The 16,084-nt window shown below is 52.7% G+C and overlaps 1 protein-coding gene across 1 annotated transcript; it reads left to right on the forward strand.

Moving 5' to 3' along the window:
• The first annotated feature begins 758 nt into the window (after positions 1 to 758).
• Positions 759 to 7,575, forward strand: NKX2-1 (NK2 homeobox 1). The gene is made up of 3 exons (XM_063332697.1): positions 759 to 910; positions 5,589 to 5,965; positions 6,774 to 7,575. Exons 1-3 carry the CDS (start codon positions 858 to 860, stop codon positions 7,442 to 7,444), a joined length of 1,101 nt encoding a protein of 366 aa, XP_063188767.1. The 5' UTR covers positions 759 to 857; the 3' UTR covers positions 7,445 to 7,575.
• The last annotated feature ends 8,509 nt before the right edge of the window (positions 7,576 to 16,084 follow it).

Genomic DNA, 16,084 nt, shown 5'->3' on the forward strand with positions numbered 1-16,084 from the left:
CATGTCTGGGTATATATACAAAAGCACATAATTCCTAAGCTATCTAATGTAATATACTGATAGCTGTATGTAAAAACATACAAATAGCTCGATCCCGGGAGGATTCTGTTTGTAGGTATGTACCGTTAAAAAGTATTTGCGTACGTATTAATATCTATATAATCCATGCCTATATTTTTAACTATGTCTATAGAACAACTTCTTGCAAATTGTCTCAACAACCACCTTCCAGAAATCCTCTGCAGAAATCACCTCTGGCTTGGGTGTATCAAAGATGCTTCGGGGTGACGATAAGTCTCGTGTGTGTGTACTGGCAGTGTCGCGGCGGTGACAGCCTACTGACATTAAGGAAGCCAGATGTGGAGGCCATTATATTAATTGCTGATAATAATAACGGTGCCAGGATGAGGGGGTCAGGCAACCGTTCTCACATCGGGGCGAGTGCTGCCGCTGTCTAACCCCAGGCTGCCGGGGCGGCCGTGCCTACAAACAGCCCTGTCCCCCGGGTCCCCAGGCGGGGCAGCCGCGGCGGGGCGCGGTGTGGCCGCCGGGCCGAGGCGTGCCCCGGGGCCCCGCCGCCCCCGCCCTGGCACCGCGGCGGCTCCGGGAGCCCTGCCCTGGCACCCCGTACCTGGCCCCACCCTGGCCCTCTTGGCCGGGAACGGCCCGGCAAAGGACAAGACGGGGGGCGGGGGGGGTGTCGGAGGATTAGGGCAGGAGGGCTCAGCCGTCCGCCAGGAATTGGGGAAGGAGGGAAAAGGGCTGCGAGGAGGCAGCGCTGCCCTCGCAGCGGAGCCTTGCGATTGGGGCCGCCGGGGACGGGTGGCGAAGGGGCCCCGAGGAACCCCAGATGCGAGATGCTCCACGCCCTGAGCAGCTGGAGGAGCAACTGTGCGTGCGCTGCGGAGGGGTGAGGATTTTCGCTTTAGCCTTTGGTGGTTTCGCTTGTTTTCTTGGGTTCCCACGCCAGGGGAAGAGATTTCGACCGCTGTACTGCGGGGTTTCGCCCACCCGAACGAGACAACCAGGGCGAGGGGGCTTTCACGCGGCGGGGAATTCTCGCCATGAGCCACAGCAAGAGTTTTTCGCTCCCCGAGCCCTCTGTGCCTAGGGAGCTTTCGCAGGGAGCGTGTCTTACACGCCCAAGCATGTGCTTTCCAGGCAGCGAGCGGCTCCCAGCGCCCTGCCCGCGGCCGGCAGTGACAGCGACATAGGTCCGCCCTGCTCGGTCACTGCGGAAACCTCCGCTCCGCTCCCTCCTTCCCGGCGTGGGCTTTGGGTACAGTGTGTGGGGCATATATTCCTTTTTTTTTTTGGGGGGGGTGGGATTAGGGGGACAGGGGGTGTATTACACCGACATGCCCAAGAAACCGGCGAAGTTTCTATGAGCTCGCAGAGGGTGGATGGAGAGGGGAAAGTTGCAGCAAGCTGCCTCGGCGGTGCCCCTTTTCCAGGCGCGGGGCTTTGGAAGAGTAATTTAAATCTCTCTATGGATGTGTTAAGAGTTGTGATGATGACCAGGAGAGAAGAAAAAGTTCTGTCCCAGCTCTGCTTTTGCCCCCTTTAACTCAGGCGTCTCTAGGAACGGCTGTCCCCGCCGCAGAGCCCGCCGAGCCCCGCTCCCGCCGCAGGGCAGGCTGCGGGCAGGGCCGCCCCCCCGGGGCTGCGAGCGGGGGCGGCACGGCTGGGCAGGGAGGGGGTGCTTCGTGTGCGGGTGGCTCGGCGCAGCCAGACACCGGCCCACGGGGAGCGCGGAGCGGCTCACGCCTTTGCATCAAAAAGTTGCTCCTATAAAGTGTATCTGTTGTTGAGAAAGAAATTGCCTGCGGGTTGCGTGGGACCCTTCCCCTCTCCCCTCCGAGCCCAGGTGCACCCAAGGGCTTCAGCCGGCCCAGCCGGCCGCTCCCACCTAAGCACATGCTGAATCGGGGCCGCGCTCCTGCGTGGGCTCCGCTTGCGGAGGAAAGGCGTGGAGCCACGGCGGGAGCTGGACGTGCCTGAAGGAGGGGAGGGGGAAAGCAATGTGGGGCAAGGAGCCGTGTTGGGCGCCGGATCAGGCAGAAATGACCGACCCCCCCGCGCCCTCCACGGCTCCTGCCCGGCGGAATGGGTGGCAAGGCAGAGCCGTGGCTCTTCGGCGGCTCTGGCTGGCCGAGCACATTTGATTCCCCTTGGGGAGGCACAGCAGCTCGTATAAAAAAGACATTGTTGTGTTTGGAGAGCCCTGTGCGCACTTTCAAAAGCTGCTCCTTGAGTTCCCAGCCCCCGCAACCCAGTTGATGAGGAAACGCGCTGCGGTCTTGGTGGCACCGTTTCCATTGGGATTGGCACCATTTGATTGACAAAGTCTCCCATTCTTCCACCTCTCGAGTGTTATCAAACGGATTGTGTGGGGTCAGAAGCTATTGAAGGGACGTCCGTGTAGCCGCATTCTGCAAACACAGGGTGAAGACCGTGCCTTTCTCATGAAAATGCTTCCACCAGGCAAAACGCATCTCATCTTCCCTGCTCTCCTCCTTAGCATTTCCTTTTAACTCGAGCGTTTTCCTAAGCAGCATCACCAGGTAAACGGACACATCAGTAGAGGCAGCCTAGGCAGGACCCTGTCGCGGCGGCCACTCGCCCCGGGGGCTGCGGGGAGCCGCCAGCTCTGGCAGACGAAACTTGAGTGGGAGGGTTTGAAAGCAAAGGGTGAGCGGACGGGACAGGGCAGCAGCGAAGAAGCTTTCTCGCCACTTCGCGGTTTGACTCGCCCCGTTATAGTTCATTCGGGGCGGGAAAGGAGGAGAACAGGCTAACCTGCTTCCTTTTCGCTAGGTCGATCCAGCGGGGCTAAAAAGTGCTGTCGGGACCTTGCGGGGTGTAGCTGTGCCTATACGCGCGTCGGTGTATTTCTAAATAAGCGCTCAGACCCCCCCCAAAGGGAGTTTCACCCCGCTCCCCAGCGAAGGGGGAATGAAGAGCTCCCCCATTAACTTCCCATTAACAAGACCCAGCGCAGAGTCAAGGCTGGACTCGCTCGGGTTAATCTAATCGAGCGATGCTTCGGAGGCGATTTTAACCTGCGCTTATTCCAGCGGGAGGATGGATCAGCTCTCCCGGCCGCAGCCGGCGGTGGAAGGGGTCGTTGCCGGCGGCGCCCCCGGGAAGGCGCACGGCGGGCGGCGGGCGCCTCGTCCGCCCCCGCTCCCCGCTCCCCGCCGCCGGAGCCGGCCCTGGGGCCTCCCCACCTCGCACCCCCTGGAGAGAAACCGAGTCGCTGTTCCTGCCCGGCAAATTGCGCGGTCAGTCGCTGTCGTTCGTCTCTGATTTGAGCCGATCGCAGCGTCATTTTGGTGGATCCTGTGGTGTTCAATTATTTTTCCCCTCCATACACCCCCCTCTTTTTAAGGCTGAGAAAACAGGCATGGAGCTGATGTGCCTGAGAAATCCGAGTGGGGGGTGGAAAAAAAACACACCACCAAGGCAAGGTCGAGTGTCTGTCTCTGTAGGAACAAAACCAAAGACCGTACTGAAAAACGCGCAGAAAGGGGAAAAAGGGGAGGGAGGGGGGGGAGGGAGGGGGGGGCGGAAAAAAGAAATCTTCCAGGGATCTGGAAAGATAAAATCTAAAGATCTGGAAAGAAAAGAGGTAAAAGCAGGCACCTTTCTAGCCCAAAGTCGCCCTTCCCTGCCTTTGGTGACCCAGCAGACTCACAAGAAGCCCACTTCGGGGTGTTCAGCCTTGAGGGAGCTGGTGCCGAAAGAGGCAGCTGAGATGATGTAGGAGAGCTGGAGGCCTGATTGAAGGAAAGTTCCCCCGATTATATTTGTGTGGAAAAGCTCACCTCTTGCAGAGCTCTAAAGTGTAATCAAGGCTGAGGCTTACACTTGAAGGATGTTAACTCTCATACGGGAACCTACTTTCTCCTAAACGGTTTCTTGCCTAGTGAATGAGAGCCTCCCAATTGAAGCAAAATGATCCTTATGTACTAATATCAAGCACAGTCACAAAGCGACCGGCTATTTATGCTGCCACTTTAGACAAAGATACTTAGTTATTCCCGGGTAGCAAGTGCACTTTTGCATTTTTAAGCACGAACCAGCCGAGCACAAACATATTTACAAGTGCAATTACTAAATAGTTACTTGACACTTCAAAGTCACTGGGTTAACTGTACCTTCGCTGTAATTTTCTTAATATTCAGGTAATCGCTGTATTAAATTGGGTTTGCCAGGGCCGTAGGCCGGGGTGTGAAACACTCAGGGGAGGTTTCTCTCCTCTGCTCGGGAACACCCCGAAATATAAGCTTTGGAGACTCTGGACAACTTGGGAGATTTCTTCAAAGACCCGAGTGACATTAGCTGCTGGCTGCTCGTACGTGTGTGTGGCTGTGAATGGGCTCGCTTTTGTTTTCACACCGGATCAGAGAACAGATCCGAAAGTGCCAGAAATTGCAGTTTATTCGAAACTGCAGGGAATTCATTGGCAAGGTGGTGTAGCAGATGACCTGAGAGGTCTTCTCCATCCAGCTCCCGTGCTGTATAAATAACCTTAGAAAGCATCTTCAGGTTCAGAGGGACCACGAGAGCCTGTGACAGTCTTTGCCTTTGAGAATAACGAGACACATTTTGCGCTAACCTATTTTTTCAGCAGTCTCTCGCCCCAGGCAATTAAATTAGTGGTTGTTTTTGCAAACTTGCATCTTCCACCTCTCCCAGAGATTGAAAAAAAAAAAAAAAAAAAAAAAAAAAAGCCCTAGGTGAACGGAACTTATGGGTTTAAGGAGAGAAACGATCCTCTCACTGGGGGTCTCGCACTGGGGGTCTTAGCGGACATAGAGAAGGTTCCCGAGATGCTAAATCCCAAGTGCTGTTCAGCCACCAGCCGGACGGGATACCTGACAAGCCCGTGCGGGGAGTGCGGAGCGCTGGAAGCAGTGGCCAGAGCGAAACCTCTGCCGTCCCGGCGGCCGGGTCCTTCCAGAACAAACTTAGTGGGGGGAGAGGGGGCACTCAGTCCTTTTGCTCACCGGCATTCAGCCCCGTCTCCCCAGCTCTCACAAAGGTTGGGCTGACAGCCTTGCCACCCGGGAGCTGATTTTAAATCCTTTCACCCAGTGAAACGGGGGGTCTTTTCGCCTTGCCTTCCATTTCCCGTCCACGGTATTGCCACCCCCGAGAAAAATAAAATGAGTTGTGCTCACGGGGTCTCTCTCTCTCTTTCCCTCTCTCTCCCGCTCTCTCTCTCTCTTTTTTTTAAGACATAAAAAAAAAAAAAATCCTGACAAGTAAAACTTAAAGGTGTTTACCTTGTCATCAGCATGTAAGCTAATTATCTTGGGCAAGATGTAGGCTTCTATTGTCTTGTTGCTTTAGTGCCTATGCCCCGCCTCTGGTGGCAGCCTAAAACCTGGCGTCTGGCTAAAACAAACGAAAGGCAGCCCTGAGCCTCCACTCAATCCAATTAAGGCGGACTTCGTCCACTCGGTTACGTGTACATCCAACAAGATCGGCGTTAAGGCAACACCAGAATATTTGGCAAAAAAAAAAAAAAAAAAAAAAGATTTGCCTCCCCTTCCTTTTTTTTTTTTTTTTTTTTTCCCCAGCCGCCGAATCATGTCGATGAGCCCAAAGCATACGACTCCTTTCTCAGTGTCTGACATCTTGAGTCCTTTGGAGGAAAGCTACAAGAAAGTGGGCATGGAGGGCAGTAACTTGGGGGCTCCCTTGTCAGCCTACAGACAGTCTCAGGTTTCTCAGCCGGCCATGCAGCAGCACCCCATGGGCCACAACGGAACAGTGACTGCCGCCTACCATATGACAGCGGCAGGGGTCCCCCAGCTCTCCCATGCTACGATGGGGGGCTACTGCAATGGGAACCTGGGCAACATGAGCGAGCTCCCGCCTTACCAGGACACCATGCGGAACAGCGCTTCGGCGACAGGATGGTACGGCACCAACCCGGACCCCCGCTTCTCCTCAAGTAAGTCGGACCGGGGCTGGGTGGCCGGCGGGGGGGTGGCCGCGCACCTGCCCCGCCGCACCGCGAGCAACGGGCGCCGGGGGCTCCGCGCCAGGGCAAAAGTCGGTCCAAATCCCAGCCGCCCCCCCCGCCCCTTACGCCCCCCCAATTCCTCCTGCTGCCCCGGGGATCGTGCCCGGTCCCTCCTCCCCCGGCTGGTTTCATGGCAGCCTCCCGGGGCTGCTTTTGCGGGGGGAAGGGGGTGGGAAGCCCCGCGGCGGCGGGGAGCGGGAGCCCGGGGCTCGCCGTCCAGCGGGGAGGGAGCGGCACGGCCCGGGGGCTCGGGAGGGAGCCGGCGGTGCTCATCCGCCTGCGCGCCGCCCCGCACCGGGCGGGCGAGGGGGAAGCCGGATCCTCGGGAGCCGCGTCCCGGGAGGCGCGGGGGGGAGCGGGGCGAGTCCGCCCCGGCCGGCGCCGGCGGAGCCCCTGTCCCCGGCCGCTGCTGCCGCGCTGTCACATCAGGTACTTGCTCGGGGGTCACCCCCCCCGGCCAGGGCGAGGGGCGAGCGGTCGCCTTTATTCACCGGGGCCGGGCTGCCCCGGTCTGTCGGGGGGTCGGGGCGGTCGCCTCTATTCAGCGGTCCCGTTGCCCGCCGCTCGCCCCGGGTCGTTGTTTGGGAGCGGGGGCGCCCCGAGGCCGCGGCCGGGCTGGGCTGCCGGGGGGCTGCGGGGCGCCGGCGGGGGCGATCGGCGGCGGGGGCGGCCGGAACGCGGGGCCCCGCTCGGGCCGAGCCGAGCCGCCTAAAACGTGCCGCCTTCTCCCTTGCAGTCTCCCGCTTCATGGCGCCGTCCTCGGGCATGAACATGGGCGGCATGGGCAGCCTCGGCTCCCTGGGAGACGTGAGCAAGAGCATGGCCCCGCTCCAGAGCACGCCGCGGAGGAAACGGAGGGTCCTTTTTTCCCAGGCCCAGGTTTACGAGCTGGAGAGACGTTTCAAGCAGCAGAAATACCTCTCCGCCCCGGAGAGGGAACATTTAGCCAGCATGATACATCTCACCCCGACTCAGGTCAAAATCTGGTTCCAGAACCACCGCTACAAGATGAAACGCCAGGCCAAAGACAAGGCTGCGCAGCAGCAGATGCAACAGGAGAACGGCTCTTGCCAGCAGCAGCAGTCTCCCAGAAGGGTGGCGGTGCCAGTGCTTGTAAAGGATGGCAAGCCCTGCCAAGCAGGCTCCAACACACCCACAGCAGCTATCCAGAGCCATCCGCAGCAGGCGGCTACAACGATCACAGTGGCTACCAATGGCAACAGCCTCGGACAGCATCAGAGCCACCAGACAAACAGTGCGGGGCAGTCTCCAGACATGGGACAGCACTCGGCCAGCCCTTCCTCTCTGCAGAGCCAAGTCTCCAGTTTGTCTCACCTAAACTCTTCTACTTCTGACTATGGCACTGCCATGTCTTGCTCCACCTTGCTATACGGTAGGACCTGGTGAAAGGATTAGACAAAGGAAAAGAAAAAAATAAGGAGAAAAAAAAATCAGATTTTCCCAGTCACACAAATCTCTGTCCTGTCCAAACTACTGGGTGTTTTTCTTTCTTCCCCCCGCCCCCCCCCCCTACCCTTTTTAACGCTTTTTTCCCCCCTCCCGTTTTACTGAGCGGTTCTCTGAGGACCTCTAAGAAAGAGAGAGAGAGAGACTTTTTTTTGTTGTTCGGTTTTGTTGTTACTCTTGATGGTTTTGGGTCGTTCTTTTTTTTTCTTTTTTTTTTTTTTTTTCCCAACATTGTTGTATGGGGTGTTTAAAAAAAAATCTGACTATTAACCACGGAACAGTCTGCAGAAAGGGGACCATCGTTAGACATGGTCCGAAGGCTTGGATTTCAGATGTACACTTTGCCAGCATCTAGGACTTGCATGTAAATATAGAGATTTTGGGGGATGGGGTGGTTTTCCCCCACAAAAAAAAAAAAAACAAACAACGCATTCGCGTCACCCAGACACAAGAAGCAGCTTCCCCCCACCCCCGGTCTCCTCTCCCAGCCCCGCCGCCAGGGCCAGCGGATGGAGACGTGGAGTCATCAAAGGCTTGGCTTTTATTTTCCTCCTTACGTTTGGTGTGAACCTGTAGCTGTATAATGCTGTCAAAAGTTGGACTAAAACCATAGTTTTTAGTAGCCTGTATATTTTGTTGTAAAAAGAAAAAGAAAAAAAAATACAATCAACCAAACCAACGCCCCCCCCCCCTTTTTTTTATGGACACTGATCGCCCCGTCGTAAATCCTCTGGCAGTTTGTTATTTGCGCACGCCGCCTTTTCCTGTTGTAACTTATGTAGATATTTGGCTTAAATATAGTTCCTAAGAAGCTTCTAATAAATTATACACATTACGAATATTCTTTTTTTTTTTAATTATTTCCCTTTGGTTCCCCCTCCCGACCCTCCCTTCCCCACATCTCTCTTTTTTTTCCCGTTCTTTTTTTTTTCTTTTTTTTTTTTTAATTGATGGAAAAACAACCCAGGATGCTGCCAAACTCTGAAAGGCCCCTGCCCCTCACAGGGCCTGGACCCTGTTCCCGGAGGGGAGCTGCTCCAGGGAGTTAACGGGATACAGGATCGGTCCTCAGCGTGCTAAAGTGACAAGCAAACGCGTGGGATCCACAAACTCGAGAGCGAAAGGATCGAGTCCAAATTCATTAGCCCGATTATTGCGGGGGGTGGGCGGGGGCACCTCAGAGACTTCTTGCTAGAGAAAGCAAAGTATTCCGGGAGTAGAAATTCAAATGCCAAAGGCACGGAGGAGAAAGAAGGTAAAAGTCTAACGCCACTAGAAACAAATTAACGAAGAACCTGCTGACAGTATAGGACATGCGGCCGATTAAAAGAGCGTCCAGTTTTAATACCTTGTAAAAAAAAAAAAAAAGAAAAAGATAATTTCTACCAGGTTTTCCTATGTACTTGTATTTTAAGGGAAGTACAGTCACCTTATTTATAATCAAAATAAAAAGATAGTTTATTGCGTACGACGTGTAGTTTGAATTAACTTTCTTTATCAGGCTGTATTTAATTTTCTACACGTACCCACCCCCCGCCAGCACACACACACGACCACGCAGTTTCTCCTGCCCACGTCCATCTCCTTACCCAAGCGAGAGGTGAGCTGCAGGCTGCAGCTCGGGTTAACGCAGGTTGGTTTGAGTTTTGGTTTGTTTGGGGTTTTTTCTTTGTTTTTTTATTTTCTTTCTTCCTTCCTTCCTTCCTTCTTTTTTTTTTTTTTTTAATTATTTCTGTAGCGATTTGGGAAGCTTGCAAAGAAGGCGATGAGGAGCAAGTGCGTGTGCGCGCACGTGTGCGTGGGTGCGCGGGGGTGCGCGCCTGGCTGAGACACCGGGGGGCAGTTGGTAGAAGGGTAAATATTATGGGTAGCGCAAGGCATTTAGGTATTAACTTTGTTGTAAATATATAAAGCATATCAGGCTAAGCAGCTCGTAATCGGACAAGCCCGAAATACATGTAATTCGCCGTCTTTCGGGTTCCCAAATATCCCTTTTGTGAGTGTAACAAATTAAGAAGTCCCCCATCCTAAAAGACCTCGTCTCGTCTTTTCCTTCGCATCTGCTGCTCGATTTCGGTTTTTTTCTCCGGATCCCCTCAGTTAAACCACGGAAGCCACTCGCAGTCGTTGAAAGACCTCTGAATCACAGAGGTATGACGAAATGCTCATATTTTGGAAGAGAAAGAAAGCAGCTTGCCCGGGATGGAAACAACCCAACGTCCAGTTTAAGTAGCAGCTTTCGAAAGCTACAGTCTTTTATTTATACAAGATAGCCGGTGTTACTCGGACACCAAGTGCTAGTTTGGATGGAGAAAAAGGGAAATAGACAGAAGAAAAAAAAAGAAAAAAAAAAGAAAAAAAAAGATTATCGGATTCTTTCTGCCTCCCGCCCCCCTTTATTTCAAACTAGAGAACATCACGTGTGTCAACAGGAATTTCGAGACCTTTCATTCTTTACATTATGTCCTGCTTTATACAGCGACATTCTCAACTAACCCAAAGAATATTCCTTCTTTTCTTTTTTTTTTTTTCTTTTCTCTATGCAGAATATTCGTTTCAGATCTATAACATCATGTTAAGGATGGCGGGTGGTGGTGGTGGTGGTTGTCTGGGCTGTAGTGCTGTTATTTCTACTAAAAGAAGCAAGTATTGGGAATCCCTAGTCCGTGGCACAGCGCTGCCAGCTCCTGCCAAGGGAAAGAGCCCAGAGTTAACTCTACGGATTTTTTAAATTAGGGTTAGTTTCTCCTGGAGTTAATATATAAGACCGAAGGGGAAAGTGCTGTGGTTAAGTCGCCATTTTCCCTTCAGACGTAATTAATATTTGCATCCTTTCAAACACAGGAACGTTGAAAAGTTAGGAGCGCTGGAAGGCGTTAATGCAGCCGAGAAATATTATTCCACACACACAATATTGGAGTTAGCATGTTCGATAGACATCCAGCCAGTGACTTTTCATTATAGACTTCGGGGGAAATAAATGAATTTTATTGTGTCTCGACAACCTCATAAACACATATTTGGTGGTGGGTGTAATTACTGTAATGGATTATTATGTACACTGACTTATCTTTCTTAAACTAGATTTAGTTTCGATTAAATAAACTCGTTTCCACTTTGTCTGATGTCGGCTTAGTTTAAAGTCTGTTTACTTGTTCCACAGAAAGGTGAATTCATCTCTTTATTAAGCACTAGAGACCGAGCAAACACAGTTCAAACTGTATTTACATATCAATCAGGAGAAATGCAAACAAACTGCTCTTTAACAATTTTATAGAGGTTTTTTTATGACATTGTGTTATAGCCTTTTATCATAAAATTCTTTGTATAAACCAGTTATGCCTTGATTGGGATGAAGATATTTCGGGGGGGGGTGGGGGGTGGGGGAGGGAGTAAATACATTTTAATCTCCAGTCTCCCTCGAGAACACTCACGAGAACTTAGTCACTGTATAGCTTTTCTAAATTAAAATATGTGCCTCCGTCTAAACGCCTGCTTCTTCCAATATGCTGATTTTTCAGTCTCCCAGTAATCAATGCAGAACTTGGATAATGGGACGGCGAAGGGGAGGGGGGTGGGTGGGTTTGCAGCACGATTCAAATCTGAAATGATGGCAGAAATGCACGTTTCCCAATATAACTGCTCCTCTATCGACGTGAGACTGTGGGCACCCCGTATTTTGAGAGATAAAGGGATCTAGTGAGGGATGGCTATTCCCCTCCACTCCCTGGCACTGCCTGTAAGTGTAGGAGAATCGCGGAGGGCATTTTTTCCTGCTGTAAATAGGAGTTCATGCTTGAGTGCCATGAAGTGTGCATGTAGTGGCACAGCAGGCTGTGGGGAAAAAAAAAAAAAAAAAAAAAAAACAAACCACTGCAAAAAACCCACAACAACCGACAAAAAATCATCACCACCAACACCACTACCACCGCCACAACAGCAGCAATAGCAAAAGGCTTCTTCATATTTGCTGTTTCATATCAAAACGGGATGTAGGTTGGGGTTTTTTTGGTTGGTTGTTTTTTGTTTTATTTTGTTTCACAGCAGCCTGTTAGTAAGAGGGATGCTCGGAAGGAATAGGCTCGGAGGAGCCCGCGGCGCTGGGGCCTGCACCGGCTGCGGGCTGATAGAGCAGTGCGGAGTTGTTACCCTACCTACGCGGGGGGGGGGTCGGGGGGGGAGGGGGGGGAAGGGGAAACAACCCAAAAAAACCAGCGATGGGGAGCTGATCTAAAAATATATCGCCTGCATCTGGGTTCAAAAGGCAGTGCAGGGCCCTAAGACAGTGTTCAAAGTGCAGATCCCAAACAATGTAATCTGAGACAGCTCTGAGATGACACCAAGAGAAGTTACCACAGGGGGGGTGAGGAAAAAAAGAAAAGTATTTTAGAAGTTTTGTGGCGGAGTGCAGGTAGAGGGGCCTCGCTGGGAAGGCAGCCCCGGTCCAACTTGTCGTGACGGCTGCTTTTACAAAGGGGACCTAGAGGTAAAGACTGAGTGACTTCTGAAGAATTTCAGTCCTTTCATGGCCGTGTCGGGAGCAAAGCTGAGAAATATTTTTTTTTTTCCTGTCTGACCCGCTGTTCCTCTCTTGATCCCCTTCAGGGGAAAAAAAACAAACCTCCAAACCCTAAGTAAATGGTAATACTGTTTATATGTATGAAATGTGTACAGAGACCTGACCCAGTACGGCTGTTCCTATGAGGTAGAGAGATTACCGTCTCTGGCAAAGTGGTGAATAATACGAAATGACTTTTTTTTTCTTTTTTTTTTCTTTTTTTTTTTTTTTTCTGGCTGCAAGCACATTAGGGAGCAGGTAAGGTCAAAGTTTTCTATATCCTATGTCTTTCTCTCGAAGGCTTCTGGTCAGCTATATAAATAAGACGGTGAATAAGATGTATTGATGTAGAAAGAAACTGAAATTCGTTTTGATGCTTAAAACAACTTACTACGCAGAAAATTTCTTGGGAAACCTAGAGATGAAAACGTTAACTATGACATTTAATCTTCGATGTAAAGGTTTTTGTTAGGGGGAGGGCGGAGAGGGAAATTGGTATTTTTTTTTTTACAATGACACAGACATTAAGAAGCAGACATTTACAAATGGCCGAATGTATTACCTATGAAAGACGGTACGAATCCACTGTCCTGAGCCGGCGTACAGAAATGGAAAAAAGTTAAAAATGTATATTCTAAAAATATTTACCAAGTGACTAACGATAGCCAGGTCTGTTTTTACTGGCTAGCACCATAACTCATGCTAACAACTAAATCTGAATACGACGGCTGCTGTTTTCTGGGTTGTATTTCTATTCGTTAAGCAAAGCCGAACTTTCCGAGTAATTTTAAATTAGTTTGTAAGTTGTGCTTCTTTAGCAAGTGAATTTACATCGCTGATTTTAGTGAACGTGTACGACTTATTGCATTCATTTGATGAGGACTCCCCACATCATTCAGAGTAGCGCTTCATCCATACAGGGGCTCCTTAAAGTGTACAGGAAAAGAATAAAGCGCATGTACAGATGAGGCTGGGGTTTTTTTGTGGCGTCTTTGTTTGTTTGGGTTTGTGTTTCGGTTTTTTGTGTGTTGTTTTTTGGTTGTTTTTTTTTGAGGGGGTAGTTTTGTGTGGTTTTTTGTTTGTTTGGTTGGTTGGTTTTGTTTTTTTTTAAATAAAAGGATAGTTGCAATGCTTAGAAAACTAAGCAAGGTATGAGATCTTCACTTCCATCTGTTCTGGTGGATTTCATCGGAGTCCTTCTTCTCGATCCAGTAAATTTGGGCAAGTAATAACGTGCTAGAAGGCGGCAAGCTTACACACACCTGGGATCTTGGAGGGAACAGACTTTTTTGCTTCATATCAAAGGTGTTGCTGAAGTGGCTGAGTTCATTTCAGTGTGTTACTGACCTAATAATGTGACTCTAGGACACGGTTCTTTCGGAGTTTCTCTCGGTGCTTTTGTTCCTTAAACTTTTTGTTGTCAGTGCTGCTGTTTGTCAGAGAAGCTCTTAAAAATATAATCTTTTTTTTTTCTTGAGCACCTTCTTGGTCTGGGCTTTCGCTCTTAACCTGCGCGTTACTTCAGCAACGCGCTGTTGCTGCTGCGAAACGGAGTGCACGAAGCTCCCCATCCCCTGCCCCTCTCTCTGCATTAGCTCACCGCAGAGGAAAATGAAAAAACAAGTGGATGACCGATGCGGAGCGTTTAGTCTGTATATGCGAATCTGTATACGAATTATACCTATAGATGTGTGCATCTGGTAGCGTATGTAGGAGCTGCTGTGTGCCCGGCATGAATCGTGGGGTCTGGGCAGCAAAGGCGGGCAGGAATGGGAAAACACTTCACTTTGAAAGAAGCGTTGCCCGCCGGCCTGTGCCTCCGCTCCGCTCTTCATTTTACACCGAGGAAATCCTCCCGCGACTTGCCGCCTTTGCCCACCGGCGGGACGGGACGGGACGGGACGGGACAGGAGGGCGCCGGGCTCCCTGTGAGCAGCGCCGCAGACCCCAGCGGGGCTGAGGCTGCGCTGCCCCTCCGCCCCCCGCCTCCTTCCCTAAAACATACAACCCCGGCACGGCAAAGTTGCGTGGTGTGGCGGTTCTCCGTCGAGGGGAACGGGCCTGATCCTGCCCCTTTGCCCAGCGGGGCTCCGCGGCCGCGGGGTCTCTGGCGTGCGGGGGACAGGCTGGGGGACAGCCCCCGCTGCTGCGGGAGCCGGCAGCAGCCCGGCAAAGTTCCCCCGCCCGGGGGCTACAGGCGACCGAGGGCAGTGCCTGTCTCGCGTTTTATTTTTTTAAATGCCAGCTAAGGCAGCCTCTGCCTGCGCTGCCAGGCTGCAGGTGCTGCCGGGCAGATCCAGCTGTGCGCACCCACCGCCTCTCCCGTCCTTGGCAGACGGGGCGATGCCCAGGCTGCCAGCGCCAGGCCAGAAACCCCTTTGACTTTCGTCCAAACGCTGCTCCCAAACGCCCTGACAAGGTGTTGACCGCCTATGGCGCCTTGCCATAGCTAGGGCGAGTGGCATGGGGCTCGGGGACCCGGTACTGCCCCGTCACTGCAACACACACCACACTTGCCTAGCGGGGTAATGGCAGGGAAGTGCGTGGCACCTCCGCGGTAACCCAAAAAAGATCGAGGACGGGATGCGGCCGGATGAATTTCCGTCTTCGCAAAGGTACTGTGCAAGTGCGGGGAAGGACGGAGGACAGGTCCCAGCACTGGCATTTTTCCGCGCTGGCAGGGCTTTCCCGTGCAGCCACTTTCGCGGGGGGCGGCCGGGGGGTACCGGGCCGCCGTTCCCTTCGCGGTGCCCGGCGGAGCGGCGGCCCCAGCCCCTGCCCGGCCGCGGGAGCTCCCCGCGCTCCGCCGGGCACGCAGGACTGGGCACCCCCACCCCCTCACAGCTCGGGTTTTGTTTGGTTGGTTTAGCTGGGGGGCGAGTAACCTCCGAGGAAGCACCCGAGGAAGTTTGGGCGTGCTCGCCCCGAGCAGCGGCGGCACGGCGGGGGTGGGAGCGGAGCAGCCCGGGCCGGCGCGCAGGGACGGGGCTGCCCCCTCTTCCTCGGGGGGCGCGGCGGGGGAACCCCGCTTGCTGCCGCCGATTTCTCTCTCCCCGGGGCGCGGGGGGCTGCCCGCATTCTGCCCGGTGCAGATCTGCTTTTTCTCTCCTCGCTTTTTAATTACCCTTCTGAATTTGAATGGATTATTCTTTGGAAGATATGACAGGGTTTAAGGCTCTCATTACATATCAATAGACGGAACCTTTGCACGGAGGTTGTCCTCATTCTTCAGTGTGTGAGCAAGAGCTGCTGCTCCCCGGCTCTGGCTTTTCCGTGGGCGCGCACACAGATACTGGCTGTCTTTAAATAGTGGCTCACGAAGCAGAGCGCAGACGTGGGAAGCGTGTCGCCCCGTGGGGCTCAGGAGGGTGCTGGTGGATCGTGTGTTTCGTGGCTGGTGTCACGGGGAGGCTGTGCGTGGCGGCGTCGGGGCGCTGGGACGCGCCGTGCTTGTGTGGCAGTGGCAGGGGCCAGGCGCCGCCGTGGGGAGGGCGGGCGTGTTCGTGTCGTGGAAGTCCGGGCACGACGTGGGCTGTGCACGGAGCAGGCTCCACGGTGGTGGCTGAAGGTGTATGCGCTGGGGAGGGGTGGCGGGGGAGTGAGTGTGTGTGTAGCGGGGGAGGGGGTGTTTGTGTGTCAGTGCATCGCTCTTCCACAATGGCAGCGTAATTATCTAGCTGAAACATTCTCAAATGGCAAAAAGTTGCAAAATAGATCGACCTCCCTGAGATGAGAAGGAGCCAGTTTCAGAGCTGTGCAACCATCGTGCTTTTTTCAATACATTTTAAACAAGAGGATCTAGCGGGTGATTCCGATTCAATACACATAATCAGTTTGGAAGTCCTATTTCCATTTGAAAACAGGCCTATTTGCAATCATGAGGGCCGGACATGCTGGAAGATACAGAACGCATTCAGAGTAGGTAGTAGGTGAGAGAATCTACAGACGAGCACCAAATATTTTCTTCCCGCTGCAGACCTTTTATACGATGCTTTAATCACGATGTATTTTTAATCTAATAT

This window comes from Chroicocephalus ridibundus, chromosome 4 (genome assembly GCF_963924245.1).
Source record: "Chroicocephalus ridibundus chromosome 4, bChrRid1.1, whole genome shotgun sequence".
NCBI lineage: Eukaryota > Metazoa > Chordata > Aves > Charadriiformes > Laridae > Chroicocephalus > Chroicocephalus ridibundus.

Bases quoted from the DNA above. Each gene is read 5' to 3' on its own strand.
- NKX2-1 (XM_063332697.1), top strand. From the start codon at position 858: ATGCTCCACGCCCTGAGCAGCTGGAGGAGCAACTGTGCGTGCGCTGCG. The intron at 911-5,588 runs GTGAGGATTTTC...TTTTTTCCCCAG, and splicing joins TGTGCGTGCGCTGCGGAGGG to CCGCCGAATCATGTCGATGA. The intron at 5,966-6,773 runs GTAAGTCGGACC...TCTCCCTTGCAG, and splicing joins GGACCCCCGCTTCTCCTCAA to TCTCCCGCTTCATGGCGCCG.